General features: G+C 44.5%; 5 protein-coding genes across 6 annotated transcripts; all 5 read right to left on the reverse strand.

Moving 5' to 3' along the window:
• Positions 1-840: 840 nt before the first annotated feature.
• RB195_010597 (uncharacterized protein) lies at positions 841-1,221 on the reverse strand (the record flags this gene model as incomplete). Its single annotated transcript, XM_064191685.1, has 1 exon — positions 841-1,221. One exon carries the CDS (start codon positions 1,219-1,221, stop codon positions 841-843), a length of 381 nt encoding a protein of 126 aa, XP_064049269.1.
• On the reverse strand, positions 841-1,745 carry RB195_010598 (uncharacterized protein; the record flags this gene model as incomplete). Its single annotated transcript, XM_064191686.1, has 2 exons — positions 841-1,310; positions 1,376-1,745. 2 exons carry the CDS (start codon positions 1,743-1,745, stop codon positions 841-843), a joined length of 840 nt encoding a protein of 279 aa, XP_064049268.1.
• Positions 1,746-1,799: 54 nt separating this feature from the next.
• RB195_010599 (uncharacterized protein) lies at positions 1,800-2,426 on the reverse strand (the record flags this gene model as incomplete). Its single annotated transcript, XM_064191687.1, has 1 exon — positions 1,800-2,426. One exon carries the CDS (start codon positions 2,424-2,426, stop codon positions 1,800-1,802), a length of 627 nt encoding a protein of 208 aa, XP_064049270.1.
• A 250-nt stretch (positions 2,427-2,676) lies between these two features.
• RB195_010600 (uncharacterized protein) lies at positions 2,677-3,030 on the reverse strand (the record flags this gene model as incomplete). Its single annotated transcript, XM_064191688.1, has 1 exon — positions 2,677-3,030. One exon carries the CDS (start codon positions 3,028-3,030, stop codon positions 2,677-2,679), a length of 354 nt encoding a protein of 117 aa, XP_064049271.1.
• Positions 3,031-6,182: 3,152 nt separating this feature from the next.
• On the reverse strand, positions 6,183-14,644 carry RB195_010601 (uncharacterized protein; the record flags this gene model as incomplete). Of its 2 annotated transcripts, XM_064191689.1 has the most annotated exons (9): positions 6,183-6,278; positions 7,567-7,587; positions 7,663-7,786; positions 7,840-7,940; positions 7,987-8,101; positions 8,171-8,232; positions 9,127-9,612; positions 14,342-14,405; positions 14,460-14,644. In XM_064191689.1, the coding sequence occupies 9 exons, from the start codon at positions 14,642-14,644 to the stop codon at positions 6,183-6,185; spliced, it is 1,254 nt and encodes a 417-aa protein (XP_064049272.1). The 2 variants fall into 2 exon arrangements, with proteins under 2 accessions (XP_064049272.1, XP_013292860.2); XM_013437406.2 differs by lacking the exons at positions 6,183-6,278; positions 7,567-7,587 and having other exon boundaries at positions 7,639-7,786.
• Positions 14,645-17,154: the final 2,510 nt, after the last annotated feature.

The following is a 17,154-nucleotide window of genomic DNA, read 5'->3' on the forward strand; positions in this document are numbered from 1 at the left end:
TCCGACGCTGGTGGACCCGTCGCACCCCTTCTATAGGGGTCTGGCGCTGGCGCACCAATCCGACGCCGGGGGACCCGTCGCACCCTCTTTTTCGAATTTCGTGACACACAGACAAAGACACATCCACACAGACACACACATACGGACTAAGCTCGTTATTATATAATGTCCGGCTAAAGCGAGAGATTACGGAGTTTTCCTTCTAAACGCGTCAATTCTACAATTGGAGAATATTCGACCATAGGCTACAAACACTCCTTCGATGCCAGAATAATATAGATACAATTTGAAAGCATTACTCGAAGTATGGGTATTCCGCGGGACCCGTCTCACCCCACGTTATAGCTATCTGGCGCCAGCGCGAACCCGACGCCGGTGGACCCGTCGCACTCGCTTCTATAGGTATCTGGCGTCGGTGGGCCGTCACTCTCCTATAGGTATCTGGCGCCGGCGGTCCCGTCACACCCCGTATTATAGCTATAAGGCGCCGGCACACCAAACCGACGCCGGTGGGCCCGTCACACCCCCTTTTTGAATCTCGTGACTGACACACACACTCAGACAGACACACGTGACAGAATAAGCCCGTTATTATATACCAGTCTGAATGTCCGGCTAAAGCCGGACTTCAGACTTTTCGTGGTTTTAGCTTCCCTCCCCTTCACTGATCAATGAAAGTTAATAGTAGTGGTGCTTTACAGCGCTTTCCTTCTCTTCTTTATATTATAAATTAAGGCGAAAGATTGCGGAGTTTTCCTTCTAAACGCGTCAATTCTACAATTGGAGAATATTCGACCATCGGCTACAAACACTCCTTCGATGCCACATTAATGTAGATACTTAGATACTTAGACTGGACTCTTCACTGGATGTGAGGCCCCAGCATCTCTTCCACTCGTTTCGTTCCCTCGCCATTTTCATCCAAGATGTTCTCAAGCTTCGTGAGTGACATTGACGAGGTCCTTGGGCCGTATCCAGCTGAGCTCTCAGCTGGTCCATCCGTGCAGCGAACACGTCGGCGTTCTTCATGAACTGTGTCTTCTTTCTGTTTATTCGTAGTCCTATTCTCTTCCCTGCTTCGTTCAATTCGTTGAGCATCGTTTCTGCTTCATTGGTACTGCTCGAAAAGAGAACGATGTCGTCCGCGAAACGAAGGTTCGAAAGAAATCTTCCATCAACACGTACGCCCCTTTTTCCCAGGATAGTGATTTCATTATCCATTGCAATGCAACCGTGAACAGCTTCGGCGATATAGTATCGCCTTGTCGCACCCCCTTTCCAATGGGTATGGTGAGAGGGCGGTGGAAAAGCTGTATCCTAGTCGTACATCGTTCGTAGCAATTGGCTAATGTCCTCACATACGACGCGTCCACACCTTGATCGACCAGCGCTGACAGTATTGTATTCGTTTCTACGCTGTCAAAGGCTTTCTCATAGTCGACGAAGGTTAGAACAAGGGGCAGGCGGTATTCCCGGCAAACTTCTATGACCCTCGGTACAGTCTGGATGTGGTCCAAGCAGCTGAATCCCTGGCGGAATCCAGCTTGTTCTTGAGGCTGGGCTTCATCCAGCGTCCTAGATATGCGTGTGAGGATGATCTTGGTGAATGTTTTGTATAACACGCTCAGCAAGCATATCGGACGGTAGTTCCGAAGGTCCTCTCGGTCACCTTTCTTATGGATAAGAACGGTTCGCGAGGTCTTCCACCGGTCTGGGATCCTTTCTTTCTGAAGATAGGATGTCATATACGCTGCTAAGATTACATGAAGCGGATGGCCACCAGCCCGAAGAAAGTCTGCTCATATAAAATCAGGTCCGGGGGCTGTGCCAGGTTTCATGCTCTTGATAGCGACTCGTACTTCCGAAGGGAGAATCCGCGGTGGAGCTTCGCCAGTGGGGATGATTGGGCTTGACACAGGAGTTGATGAATGGAAAAGGTTCGAGTAGAACCTGATTTCCATCTCACGACGAGAAGACGTGCGAGTCCCGTCTTCGCTCAGCAAGGTTGCTAGCGGAATATTATATTCGCGGAGATCCCTGCGGCACTTCTTTAGACTCGTTCTTCTTTGTGCTGCTTCTAGAATCTTCTTCTGCCTGTACTTCAAAAGATCCTCCTGCAACGCTTCTCTGCAGCTAGTGTTTGCTACTAACCGCCCAATGTGCGATGCATTCGGATCAAGCCTCAAAGCCCTTCTTCTTTCCAACAATTCCTTGATGGTCTTCGAAATTCGATCTAAGTTTGTCGTGCGCGGCTTCGAGGCACGTTCAGCACAGACTCGTAATCCTCTGAGCAGCATCTCGTAGTTCACGTTTGGGTCCTCCTCGATGTGCCAGTCACCTTGGGACAGGGAGTCCTCGAGTACGCAATCGTCGTAGACGACTTCTTTTCTCCTTCGTTGCCGATAGCAGGTGTTCTTTTCGATCATGTGGCTAAGTCGTATTTTCGCACGAAGGAGACGGTGATCAGAACCACTACAAAAGGATGGTACTATTGAGACGTCAAGTAGACACCACCTCCGGTTGGTGAGTATGTGGTCGCTCTCCGCACGAGTTGCGCCATTGGGCGATTCCCATGTCCACGACGATGATCTTTTTTCATGAAAAGAGAGTTCTCATGAAAGAGGCGAGCGGCGGACAACAGCCCGGCGAGACGATTGCCATTTTCATTCCGGTCCCCTATAGTCCAAATCTTCCAATCCTGTATTCCTCTTCTGTGGCCTTTCCTAGTTTTGCGTTGAAGCCTCCGACAACGAATTTGTAGAAGGACTTCTCGTTGCGGACTACTTCCTCCAGCTCCTCGTAAAACGCGTCCAATTCGGATTCATCAGCTGCTGATGTTGGTGAGTAGCAATTGATGATACTGATGGATTTTTGGCGCAGAGGGCGGAGGCGAAGAATGGCTAGACGAGGTGACAGGATCTCGTGAGAATCGACGAGATAGACGACAGATGGGTGCACAACAAAACCAACACCGCCTACATTTCGCGACGGAACCTTCTCTCCACGAATGACGAGTGTACCGTCATTCATCTGTCGTACGTCGCTCCTTCTGCACTTAGTCTCCTGCAGAGCAATCACATGAAATTTGATACGCTCTGCAGTTCCGAGAAGAGCATGTAGGTCAGCGTCTGTGGAAACTGTTCTCGCGTTGTAAGTACACAGTCTGAGACAGTCTCCATGGCGAGTTGTGCATGTGTCGCCTTGGTCCAGAATCAATGACGTCCTGAGCAACCTGAGATTAATGTAGATAGCAAAATAATACAGATACGATTTGAAAGCATTACTCGAACTATGGGTATTATTCCTGATTTCCCCCAATAGTTATCAAATGTTGTTTTAACATAAAATGACGTGAAAGGCATCATCCTACTGATAAAGATAACGTTCCACGTCAGATCACGTAAACATCTTGCTACTATTTAAGCAGACGTTTGGATGCGTGTTTCCACTTTCTGAGAACGGCATGCTACAAACCTGAGGCGAACAAAGAAGGAAATATGCACACGGAGGAGTCATGAAGGTGAAGAGCAAAGCGCCCAGTGGTCACGGCTATGAAACGGCTGCAAACATTTATCTTTTACGTCATGCACTCTGAGTTACTACCAATGGCAGGGTCCACCGACGCCGGTGGATCCGCCGCACCCCCTTCCATAGGTATCTGGCGCCGGTGGACCCGTCGCACCCCCTTCTATAGGTATCTGGCGCCAGTGGACCCGTCGCACCCCCTTCAACAGGTATCTGGCGCCGGTGTACTCGTCGCACCCCCTTCAACAGGTATCTGGCGCCAGTGGACCCGTCGCACCCCCTTCAACAGGTATCTGGCGCCGGTGTACTCGTCGCACCCCCTTCTATAGGTATCTGGCGCCAGTAGACCCGTCGCACCCCCTCCTATAGGTATTTGGCGTCCCCTTTTGTAGGTATCTGGCGCCGGTGTACTCGTCGCACCCCCTTCTATAGGTATTTGGCCGGGACCCGTCGCACCCCCTTCTATACGTATCTGGCGCCGGTGGACCCGTCGCACCCCCTCGTATAGGTATTTGGCGCCGGTGGACCCGTCGCACCCCCATATTATAGCTTTCTAGCGTCGAGGCACCAACTCGACAACTCTATAGATGCAATTTGAGGCACCAACTCTATAGATACAATTTGAAAGCATTACTCGAAGTATGGGTATTCCGCGGGACCCGCCTCACCCCACGTTATAGCTATCTGGCGCCAGCGCGAACCCGACGCCGGTGGACCCGTTGCACCCGCTTCTATAGGTATCTGGCGTCGGTGGGCCGTCACCCTCCTATAGGTATCCTGCGCCGGTGGTCCCGTCACATCCCGTATTATAGCTATAAGGCGCCGGCACACCAAACCGACGCCGGTGGACCCGTCGCACCCCCCTTTTTGAATTTCGTTACTGACACACACACACAGACAGACACACGTGACAGAATAAGCCCGTTATTATATATCATGATCATGATCACGATCATGATAAAATAACGTTCTTATTCTATTGTGTGTATGTGTTTGTGTGTGTCACGAAATTTGAAAAGGGGGGTGCGACGGGTCCAGTGGCGTCGGATTAGTGCGTCGGCGTCAGATACCTGTAGAAGGGGGTGCGACGGGTCCAGCGGCGTCGAGTTGTTGCCTCGGCGCCAGTAAGCTATAAAATGTGGTGCGACGGGTCTACCGGCGTCGGATTGGTGCGCTGGTGCCAAATAGCTCTAAAATGGGGTGCGACGGGTATACCGGGGCCAGATATCCCTAAAATGGTGTGCGACGGGTCCCGCGGCGTCCGATTGCCACGCAATAACTTCGTGTGCATGTCGCAAAAGATAAATTGTTGCAGCCGTTTCATAGTCGTGGCCACCAGGCGCTTTGCTTTTCACTTTTATTACTCCTCCGCGTGCCTATTTCCTTCTTTGTTCGCCTCAAGTTTTTGGCATGCCGTTTTCAGAAAGTGGAAACACGCATGCAAACTGCTGCTTAAACAGTAGCAGGATGTTTATGTGATCTGACAACGTTATCTTTATCAGTAAGATGATGACTTTCACGTCATTTTATGACAAAACATCATTCTCTGATAACTATTTATAGAAAACAAGAGGAAAACCCATATTTTGCGTGATGCTTTTGAATTTTGTCTAATATATATTAATAAGAAGTGTTTGAAGCTGAGGTTCGAATGTTCTCTAAACGTAGAACTGACGCGTTTAGAAAGAAGACTGTGAGATCTTTCGCTTTTAGTTATAATATAAAAAGGAAGAAAGGTTGTTGGAGATACACAAGTCCAATTTCATAGAACTAATAACACTAATATTAATCTTCGCTGATCAGTGAAGGCGAGTAAAGCAAGCCCCACAAGAAGTCTGAAGCCCGGCTTTAGCCTGACGCTCAGACTAGTATCATGATAAATAATAACGAGCTTAGTCCGCGCGCGCGCGTGTGTGTGTGTGTGTGTGTGTGTGTGTGTGTGTGTGTGTGTGTGTGTGTGTGTGTGTGTGTGTGTGTGTGTGTGTGTGTGTGTGTGTGTTGTGTGTGTGTGTGTGTGTGTGTGTGTGTGTGTGTGTGTGTGTGTGTGTGTGTGTGTGTGTGTGTGTGTGTGTGTGTGTGTGTGTGTGTGTGTGTGTGTGTGTGTGTGTGTGTTTGTCTGTGTGTCACGAAATTCGAAAAAGGGGGTGCGACGGGTTCACCCGGCGTCGGATTGGTGCGCTATGGTCATATAGCTATAAAATGGGGTGCGACGGGTCCACCGGCGCCAGATACCCATAAAATGGGGTGCGACGGGTCCAACGGCGCCAGATTGCTATAATGTGGGGTGTGACGGATCCACCGGCGTCGGTGGACCCGGTCATTGGAGCGCAATAAATTAGTGTGCATGACGCAAAAGGTAAATGGTTGCAGCCGTTTCATAGCCGTAACCACTTGGCGCTTTGCTCTTCACCTTTATGACTACTCCCGTGTGCCTATTTCCTTCTTCTTTCGCCTCAAGTTTGTAGCATGCCGTTCTCAGAAACTGGCTACTTAAATAGTAGCAAAATGTTTATGTGATTTGACGTAGAACGTTATCTTTATTAATAGGATGATGTCTTTCACGTTATTTTATGTTAAAACATCATTCTGTGATAACTATTGGGGGAAAACAGGAGGAACACCCATACTTCGAGTAATGTTTTCAAATTGTATCTATATTATTCTGGCATCGAAGTAGTGTTTGTAGCTGATGATCGAATATTCTCCAAATGTAGAATTGACGCGTTTGGAAGGAAAACTCCGTAACCTTCCGCCTTAATTTATAATATAAAGAAGAGAAGGAAAGCGTTGTTAAAGAAACACAAATCTAATTTTACAGAAAACACCACTACTATTAACTTTCATTGATCAGTGAAGGGGAGCGAAGCTAAAATCACCGAAAGTCTGAAGTCCGGCTTTAGCCGGACATTCAGACTGGTATATATATATACATATATATATATATATATATATATATATATATATATATATATATATCACACTATATAATAAGGCGCTTAGTCCGTATGTGTGTGTTAGTGTGTGTGTGTGTGCGTATGTGTGTGTCACGAAAATATTCCATAATGATGGTAAATTTTGCACCGGTGAGGTAACCATCGCCATTCATCTGATAGGTGAGGACTCTACCTTTTCACCATTGTCCAAAGCAATTTAGAAATGTCTGCTGTCTTTGATAAGGCAAGTTAGTTTCTCTCGTATGTTAGTGAGGGTAAATGAACTTTTATGTGAACGTACACTTCCAAATTTGCAAACTATCATGCTGTATAATAACGAGCGTATTCTGTCACGTGTGTGTGTCTCAGTCAAGAAATCACAAAAGGAGAGGGAGATGAATACCATGGCGTCGGTTTGGTATTTTATTTTTTATCACTACGATAGTGATATTCACGTGTTCGTGTTAGCACATCATTCTTTGCTAATAGCTGAGAACGGAGAAAACTCGAACTACTTCAAATGATGTTTCCATATTGTGGAGGTTTGAGAGAAACATATTCTCCAAATATAGAACTGAGCGTTTAGGGAATATCCTTCATCTATGCTTAAATTTTCGGGTAAAAAAAATTGAAAGAAGAGTTGATAGAAAAAAGCAATTCTAATCTTACAAAAATTTCGCTACTGGCATTTCTCATTGATCGATGAAGGCGAGCGAAGCGAACAGCAAAAAAAAGCCTGAAGTCCGGAAGTCCGGAAGTCCGGCTTTAGCCGGACGTTCAGGCTGGTATATATATATATATATATATATATATATATATATATATATATATATATATATATCGCTATGCATCGCTTGCGCTTACTTCCGCCAACGAATACAGTCGAAAAAATAATTATTGAAATTTTTGGAAAATAGCGCTGTATGGTCTAACGTATGCTCTAGGACACATCCAGGATATGAGTAATGCTAAAGAAATCGGTGCACAGAAACAATTCATTTGCAACCAGTTACAAAGTTAGCGAACAGAATGTGAGTTACAGATGCATGGCTAGAATTTCAAAACAAGTGCTGTTCCAGGAATGAAATGAGAAGCAAAAGAAAATCACCCAAATTATCAGCTGTGGTGACTATAAAGGAAAGTTTTGGTGATGACTTTGATGTTGATGTTTTGCACCATGTCAAATAGATTTAGGTGAGGAAACGCTCTGTCGATATGTTCCATTCAGCATTGCCAGATGAATAAGCTGTTCCCTTTTTAGGGTGTCGAATTCCGGCGTAAACATATCCGAAATGCGCTTCTTTGCCTTTTCGATTAATGACCGGCACCTGAAAAATGTTTTTCATTTTAGCAGAAGTGTAGTCTAGCAGTATTTACTCACTCTGCGCGATTCGGAGCTTTTGCTTCAATCAACACATGCGTATCTTCTCTAAGATGTCCAAAACCAGGTTTATGACGCATCTTTCGGTACAACTTGCTATCCTGATAATGCTAATGGTTCCTTCTGCGGCCGTTAAAAAAACCCAACCTTGATGCTTCCTCTTCCCCGAACTGCGATGTGACAACGAGTTTCCAGTTGCAGTTCTCGTATTGTTATTCCATTCGGTCCAATCAGGCGTCCAATGTAGCTGCACTTTATACCGCTGCAATTTTTATAGAGAAACCGACTGCAAAAAATTTTTCAAGCAAACGAAAAGTCTCCGGTGACCTACGGTGGCGGGGATGGAATATAGATTTTCACAGACATGGTCATATCATTACCCTCCATCTTTTCCTAGAATTATTTGTTAATTTAAATTAGAAACTACCGGATGCTCCGAGAGGAAAAACCAGCACAATTTCATATCACTGATGCAGAGTTTCTTCATCTACAATATATGTTCATCAATTTCATAGATGTTGCATAAAGCAAAAATATAGCGTGATCTGTTCATGAACATTCTGATTGCGTAGCCATGCGATTTCAGAGCGTGGAAACACGAACTTATGAAAAGTATTAAATGTTGAACTGACTTCTGCATCAGAGCTGAATAATTGGAAATTAGATATATTACAAACCAAACAAGCTAGAAAAAATTAGCGGTTTTCAGGTTATTTCTTAGTGTTTGACTCGGCCGCTCTGGCAAGCTTCTTGCCTTTTTTTTCTCACGCTTTTTCCTAGTGCTGCACAGGTAGCGCAAAAAGTTACTCGCACGCAAGCCCTGTCGTCAGATACATAATGTTTCCGCTTCTAAAATGATCCCGATAAGCTTCCTCTGTATTCTTTTGTATTCGCGTGCAACGTGTGAGAGTAACGAATATAATAAGTACGGGAGACTTCAACACTTTAAACTTCAGCGAGTTGGAACTCTATTTTTCATTTACATCTAAGCATCGAAGATTTATCATAGCATTAAGGTGGCGTAAAAATGGCCTCTGTTAAACTATGAACATTGGAACTGTCTTCCCGTTGTTCTGCTGCAGAATACACCTCAAGAGCTGCTTATTGAATGTATATCAATTATGATCAATTAGATGTACTTAAATTCTTACATGCGAAGGAATGATGTTCTGTGTACTACTTTTTTAAGCAGAACCAAGATTGTTATTGATCTTTATTCTGGCTAACGTTTCGGCGTCTGGTGATCACTCAGCGTCGAACCAATATTGATGAGAAGATGGAACATACCGTAGTTTTCGAAGTTCGCACCGCGGATCTTTGATGCGTCACTATTTGTGCCGAGCTTGTATTTTTAAATGTTGTTGCAGTTTTGAAGAGTCCAGACTCGATTTCACGTTGAGAGACGTAGTTCATGTTGCTGGGTCCAACGCGTAATTTTTGCATTAAATGTGCTAAATACGTGAATTTCTGCTGACTGTTTCCGCAGTTTTCGCATTGTCTAGAGCAAGCAGCAGCGTTAGTTAGGCAGAGAAGATCCTGCTGCTGTGCTTGAGTTGGGATGGATGTGGTAGTTGTGGTGGATGCTCGAGGTGCTTCAGCTATGACATGCATCGCATGATGCTGAGTATTCCGACGTTGAAGAACTTCACGGATTTGGTACAATAAACGCAGGTGTTGTGCGTTCTCAACAGTAATAGCAGATTCATCAAACTCTTCGTGTTGATGGAGTGTGTTTCGCTGCACAGCAGGTCCCAGAATTTGAGCCACCGCACTCTGCAAAACACCTACTTTACATCTATGAGTTCTAGGTCTTCGGCGAGTCTCACCATGTGTTCCTCAAAGAATAACATCTTTATAATCATTGTTGCATTTTCTGCTACAAACAACACCACAATGAATACTACTACTCGCTAGTTGTCGTAGTAACAAATATTTCCTAGAATTCTCCCAAAATATTGTTTTTGTCGTTCTCCAATAGAGCAACCAAATTAACCATTTCACACACACTTCAGTGAACTTTAAAGGCATCACCCCACGAATCTGAGGTGGTACGGATTTCAGGTGGAGTATTCGTATACGGGATCGTAGTTTAAGGAGAAGGGATGAATCCTTCCATTTCTTCCTAATTGCCGTAAAAAAACGGCCCGGAATTTAGGCTGCGCTATTTCTACAACGAGTTCGATTGGAGCGCGCCAGCCGTGTGCACACGCCGTATCTTCCGGGCCGTTTTTTGCGCCAAATAGCAAGAAATGGACGGAAAGAAATCACCCACCTCTCCATAATCTACGATCCCGTACACAGATACCCCACCTGAAATCAGTATCACCTCAGATTCATGGGGTGACGCCTTTAAGGAAGAAAGAACCAGAAATGAACATTTTGGGAAGGATAGCTTAACAGTACTCCAGTCAATGAGCATTCGTTCTTCTTTTGAAAACTTCTGTCTTTGTCAGAAGGGAAATTTATGACTGCAAGTTGATTAGTGATATGCAGATCGATGGTGTCTACTGATGATGATCGTTGCAATTGGCGTTACAGACTACGTCTCAGAATCGTGGCAATGCCACTAGGATAAACACTTAAAACAAACTCGAGGTACCTCCTCTATGTTATGACGCTTGTAATTTAGTAAGGAAACTACAGAAACTACACCAGCGGAAACATCTCGTAGCTGCAATCATTTAACAGAAATCCTTCACAACGAGTTACCGCCTCATAGTGAAGAGGCGACTCCAGTCGTCGGACTGCGATGCACAGTGGAAGTATGTTCTCAGATAGGGTCCCCAAACTGAGAAGGAATTTGACACCACGAAATTCCAACTTTGCGAAATAGGAAGCCTGGCTAAGAATAAGCTACTACTATGATTCACCACCGTCTTAGCGAAATCTTGCAAGGTGGCTTCCTGATCAATATAGGTTGGCAATGACATATGGTGGAAGGTAAGCTCACCATGGCAGGGTTGCTTAGTATCGGAAAAGTCTACTTGCCGCTCCAGCATATGCACCGCCTGCACACTGACCTCTGCCCTCCAGACGTGGAATGGTGTGGGAACTGTGAGAGGCGATCAAATCTCAGGTTGCTCAGGACATCTTCGATTCTAGACCCAGGCGACAGATGGACGACTCTCCATGGAGACTGTCTTGGACTTTGCTGTTACAACATGAGAATAGTGTTCGCAAACGCTAACCTGCATGCTCATCTCGGGGCAGCAAATCGTATGAAATTTCAACTGATCACTCTGCATGAAACCAAGTTCGGCCGCGAAATGTAGCTGGTGTTGGTTTTGTTGTGCATCCATCTGTCGTCCATCTTGTCGATTCTCACGAGATCCTATCGTTTCGTATGACCATTCTTATCTTTGCCATTCACGCCGAAAATAAATGAGCATAATCAACTAATATTCATGATTATCAACAACTGATGATTACGATTAGAACACGTTTCATGAGGAGCTGGAGGATATGATTTGCAATCCTGGAGTCCTTATGCAAATTTGTTATTGTTGACTTCAATGCAAAAATACGAAAAGAGGAGAAATAAAGGATCAGAAGATTTGGATTAAACCGACATAAGACTCAGCAACCGGAAAAGGTGTCTACTTGACGTCTCTGTAGTACCATCTTTTCAAGTGGTTCTGATCATCGTCTCCTTGGTGCAAAAATATCATTTACCCACACGATGGAAAAGAACATCTGGTATCGGCAACGAAGGCAGAAAGAAGTCGTTCACGACGATTGCATACTCAAGGACTCCTTGTCCAGGGTGACTGGGGCATCGAGGAGAACTCCAAGTAAACTACTACTTGCTTCTTAAAAGACTGCGGGCCTGTGCTGAACGTTCCTTGAAGCCGTCAAAACTTGAGTCGATTTCCAAAGATCACCAAGAAATTATCGGAAAGAATAAGAATTTTGAGCTATGATGTGAATCGCAATTTGAGCAATTAGTAGCAAACAATACCTGCAGGAGGCATTGTAGAAGGATCTTTTTTTCAAAATACAGAAGGAAAAAATTCTGGAAGCAACACAAGGAAGAACAAGCCCAAAGAAGTTCTGCAGGGATCTCCGCGAATATAATATTCCGCTAGCAGCTTTGCTGAGCGGAGACGGGACTCGCACGTCTTCTCATCGTGAGATGGACATCATTACGGAGAGCTTCTACTTGAATCTTTTCTATTCGTCAACACCTATGTCCAGCCCGGTCATCTCCACTGATGAAGTTTTACGGACTCTCCCCTCAAAAGTGCGAGTCGCGACCAAGAGCTTGAAACGTGATACAGCCCTCATTCCTGATTTTATATTCGTTGTGCCGTCCAAAATGCTTGGCAATCGTATTTCACAAAATTGTTATCAAGTTCATGCGCATATCTAGGAAGCTGGATGAAGCCCAACCTCAAGAACAAGCCGAAATCCGTCAGGGGTTACACGGACTACATCAAGATCGAGTCGTAGGAGGGTTGTAGAGGTTTTTCGGGAATACCGCAAGACTTTGTACTGACCTTCCTCGACTATGGGAATGCCTTTGACAACATAGAAAATGCACCACTGTCAGTGCTGGTCGATCAAGGTGTGAACGCCGTATGTGTGAGCACATTAGGTAATTGCTACAATCGATCACCACTATAATAAAACTTTTCCATCGCACCCTCACCATACTACTGCTACCACCATATTGGTAAAGGAAGTACGACAAGGCGACTCTACTATGCCGAAACTGTTCACACCTGCATTGCAGTGGATAATGAAATCATTTGGTTGGGGAGAAAGACGCATAGGTGTTGATGGAAGATTCTTCTCAAATCTCCTTTTTGCGGACTACATTGCTCTCTTTTTCTGGAGAAGTACCGATGAAGCAGACACTATACTCAGGGAATTTACGAAGCAGGGAAGAGATTAGGATTGCAAATAAACGGGAAGAAGACAATGTTCATGAAGAACGTATACTACGAGGGCGGAGCAGAGCTGAACAACTTGAAGTATCCCGAATCGTGGAAACTTCGTCAAACTTGTACTTTGGACGTTCTATGAAAATGGAGAAAGATTTGAAGGAAGAAATGACTAGAAAAATGAGAGCGCAGACAGCATTCGTACTCGTCAGGGAAGACACTAACCAGTTGACAGACGAAGATCTCCGTGCCCATCTTTTCGATTCAACAGTTTTTTCAGCGCTCTGTTACGCCGGAGACGTGAGCATACAAACAGCCACGAGTAGGAACCTATCTACTACCCATAGCATTTGAGAGAAGAGTCGACGATACATAAACTAAATGAACGCTAGCGTGGATCCCAAGAGATTCTAAACTTTCGAGGCAGGCTGCCAACGAGATGAGGTGATGCGTTCGTGGAACGGATGAACCAATTGAGAGCTCAGCTAGACTGTGGTTCGAAAACCTCGTCAACGTCCCACACGAAACTTGAGAACATCTCGGGATGACAATGGCGAGAGAACGAAATGACTGAAAAAGATGTTGGAGACGCCTCTTTTAGTGAAGACGGGCCATCCAAGTAAGTAAGTAATAGGAGTCTCGAGAGGTCTTCTCTCGTTGCTACTCGCCAATCGCCCAGAATTTATGACACTTAAATATTTCCCTGAGAGCATCACAATTTCCTTGAGGGATATGGCTCCCGGACAAAGCTAAAGCACGCGATAGGATGTTGGGCGTGTCTCTAATAATGGTGATTACCAATCGAACTCTTAACTTTGTGAGTGTTCGAATCATCACCATTTGTTGGCTTCCATCAACGCGAACGAGGTAAGCATCATTCTGCTAGAAGACAATGATTTCATTTTTTTTCCTTTTAATACTGTACTATTTCAAAATTGACTACATATTACCACCATGATAAAGATAATCATCGTACATAAGGTAGGCTGCACTCCTAGCTATCATGATGGGAGGATGCGGGCAGTTGGAATATAGTCGAATCAAAACGGCGTGAAGCTCGGTGAGGTTGCACTCGAAGGTGCGGTGTAGAGCTCAATCCTAGTCGCTGCACTACACCGCACCGCTGCGAACACATCAGTTCTAACTACTACGGCACTGTAGGTGGATGGTTCGAAACTCTCCTGGTGCCAACCAATCCTTTCATCCGTCTGGTATCGATAAATTGGAATGACTTATTTGGGAGGATGAAAACGCTGACTTGATCATCAGGCTCCCGCAAATCATGGTATAGACCAACACGCGTTCGACAATCTCAACTATTACGATTGCAGTGGAACGCGTTGGCGCATACCAAATGGATTGATATGCCAAAGACTTTAGAAATCGGCACTACAGATAGAGCCAACGCGGTGAAGAAAAGATTTTCAACGTTTCATACAACTTTCTCGGTACTGTTTGGTCTAACGACGGGCGTCTCTAACTCCAGCACTCTATTTTTTGATACGTTCTTGTGACGAACCTATCCGTCGCACAAAAGCACTTTTGTGACACAGACACAAAAACAAAACCAATATGATTGTAAATATATAAGATAGTTTTATTTTGGAAACCAGCCATACCGCGGCCAGACGTTCTAGAATCGGATTTTTATCGAACATATTGCTTATAAACTGAAGTTGTGCTCTGAAAAAGGAAGAAATCTTTCAGGATTATATAAAAGACCACACATGTACGCACCCATCACCAGCGGTTTTTGCTAATTGTGCGGCTTGCGGCTCCGTGAGCTCCATGACGAGGAATTCGAGAACGAGTTGATCCGCTAGTGCAGAAGCGCTCTCAGCTGCCTTGTTGTTGACACTTTGTCGAGTCAATTCCACACGTTGTTCAGTCGCTTGACGACCAGCAGCCAAACGGGGCTCCATCGCGAAGAATTAGTGACTAGTATGATGCCAGTTCGAAATGACCTTATATTCCTACTGTGCAGCCGCTTTTATCCACGAGGCTATCACTATATCAACAACACAACATCACATACTTTTTTCTCCATAAACAGGTACGCCTTCTTTTGAAGTGAACTGAGGTAGCGTTTTGATTATAAAATGAATATCAAGTAATCAAAGCGTTGTGATCAGAATTAAGTGCATATCAAGTAATCCTATGTAACTTGACTTCAGCGTTTGGAAAGATTTTTGATGTTGCGTCCTGTCCGACAGTAGACAGAATTCTGACGTAAAGATTTGGCAAGTATCTCAATAATTTCACGTCCTTTTCTTTTATCATTCTAGAGAGTTGCATTCTGAGTTCAACTGGCTACCCAGTCTTGGTGCTCCAAATATGTTTATTTTTCTGCGGGCACTTTGTCTTTTCACTGTGTTACTTGAAATCTACGCTCTAAACCTCATATGCACCCGTAGACCTAAAAGTCAAAAATTATCCATCGAATACTATTCTACTTAAAATATTAGTGTATATATTAATTGCTATATTTGGTTAGGTATGCAGTTAACAATTTTTTGAGCTGTTCTTTCGCTCAGATACTAGATTTTGTAGCCGTAGTACAGCGAATTAGAGGAAAAAAGGGACAGGATCTACGGAGAACATTCCAGAAATCTATAAGAAGCTGCAGCATACCGAAAAATTTGGCGATGAAACCCCTAGAAATTGATAAAGCCATGCATTTTTTCACTGCTTCCACTTGCCTGAATACCGAAGTGGAAGAATAAAAGTTAAAAAAAGAAGACTGCAACAAAGATCTCAGAAATTCTAAGAAATCATATTTAACTGGCGTGTCTATTTCTGCTGATTGAGATTTTTAATGCTTTCTGACGTTGCTAGAATTTCGAGCACGTGAATTGTCGGACTGAATGGACGTATCGTGCTTTTAATTTTTTCATGTTTGAAGGAGGTTACGGTAATCAGCACCTCCGCAAGCGATTTTCTTAGTTGTGCGAAAGAATTGTTGCGCTTTATGAGTTTGATGAATGAAATATTTTGAGAAAGACCTCTCAAGAAAAAAATTTGTACTCTTTTTTAACACCTACATTTTCCTTGAAAGGAGCATACCATGGGGGAAGCTAAAGATTTAGCTTTCCCCCATGGGGCTGGAAATTTCGAGATCCAGGGATGTTCTGCTCATCTCGTCGTAATCGTCGTAAAAAAAAACGGCGTGGGAAGCACTTTAGCTCCTACGAGGTTCGTTAGAACAGCGCTCTTTGTACACGTTCCGGTCCCTTAGAAGTCTATTCACTAGTTTTACCGGACCAGGCTGGTGAGGAGACCTCAACCGGTTGCACGTGGACGGGGCGCGTGCATAAGGGTGACGCGTTGCAACTAGAATCGTCGTAAAAAAAGGCGTCTTGCACGATTAGTTAGTGATGAGGGGAACCACACCGGATTCCTCAATTTACGACGCCATCTTCAGCTTCTCCCGTGGATCCCCTCACTGCGGCACATTCGTGGTATCCTGCCTTTAAGCACTAAAACTTTCAAATACATTCTAATTTTAATGTGATAAGCACCTTAAAGGTATCGTTCGGAGAAATGTTTGATGTTGAGTATTCCCGCCAGTAAGGACACAGCTTCCGAAAATGGTACGAGTAACGGAATTCACTTTTATTTTTTAGCGCACCTTTGCTGCTTTAGGTGCAAACAGTTGTTACTGTGGATAAATGAGATTTTTCGGTGCCCTGAAATTCCGATTCCTGGACTAATATTAGGTTATTGCAGAAACAATGCGCGTTTTCAAACACTAACTTCGAAACGCTATAACTCGCCTCAAGATCAATTTTATCAATCCAAATAAGAAAGATTACAGTCCACTCATCTTTGCCAACGAAAATCATGTTTGTTTATTCCCTCTGCATAAAAGTTCGAGCTTTTGGGGTCTACGAACTTGTGGAAGGCGTTTTCGGCTTGGTTTTGGAAAATCCTACCTCTTAGGCAGCTGTCCAGATGTTTCAAAAAGTGAAAGTCGGTTGGGAAAGGTCTGGGGAATAGGGTTTGTGAGGCAGATTCTCGTAGCCTAACTCGTTCAACTTCAATACCGTGATCTTTGAAATGTGTGGCAGGGCATTGTCGTGTAGGAGAATCGGGCCCTTTCTGTTCACTAACACCAGCGAAGAAGTTGGAGTTTGCGGTGCATTTCGTCCAGTTCTTTGCAGTAATTTTCTACGGTGGTCTTGCCAGAGTTCGCAAAGGTGTGGTGGATTACATTTGCAGCACACCACCACACAGTCACCATGGTTTTCTTCGGGTGCATTTTCGGCCTTAGGAAGTGCTTGGGAGCTTCAACCTTGTCCAACCATTGAGCAGGACGCTTCGTGTTGTCGTAAAAGATCCATTTCTAATCGCACGTGACAATACTATCGAGAAATGGGTCGTTCCTGTTTCGTAGCAGAAGCGTTAAGCAGATCTCAGAACCTCGGATTCTTTG

Source organism: Necator americanus, chromosome III (genome assembly GCF_031761385.1).
Source record: "Necator americanus strain Aroian chromosome III, whole genome shotgun sequence".
NCBI lineage: Eukaryota > Metazoa > Nematoda > Chromadorea > Rhabditida > Ancylostomatidae > Necator > Necator americanus.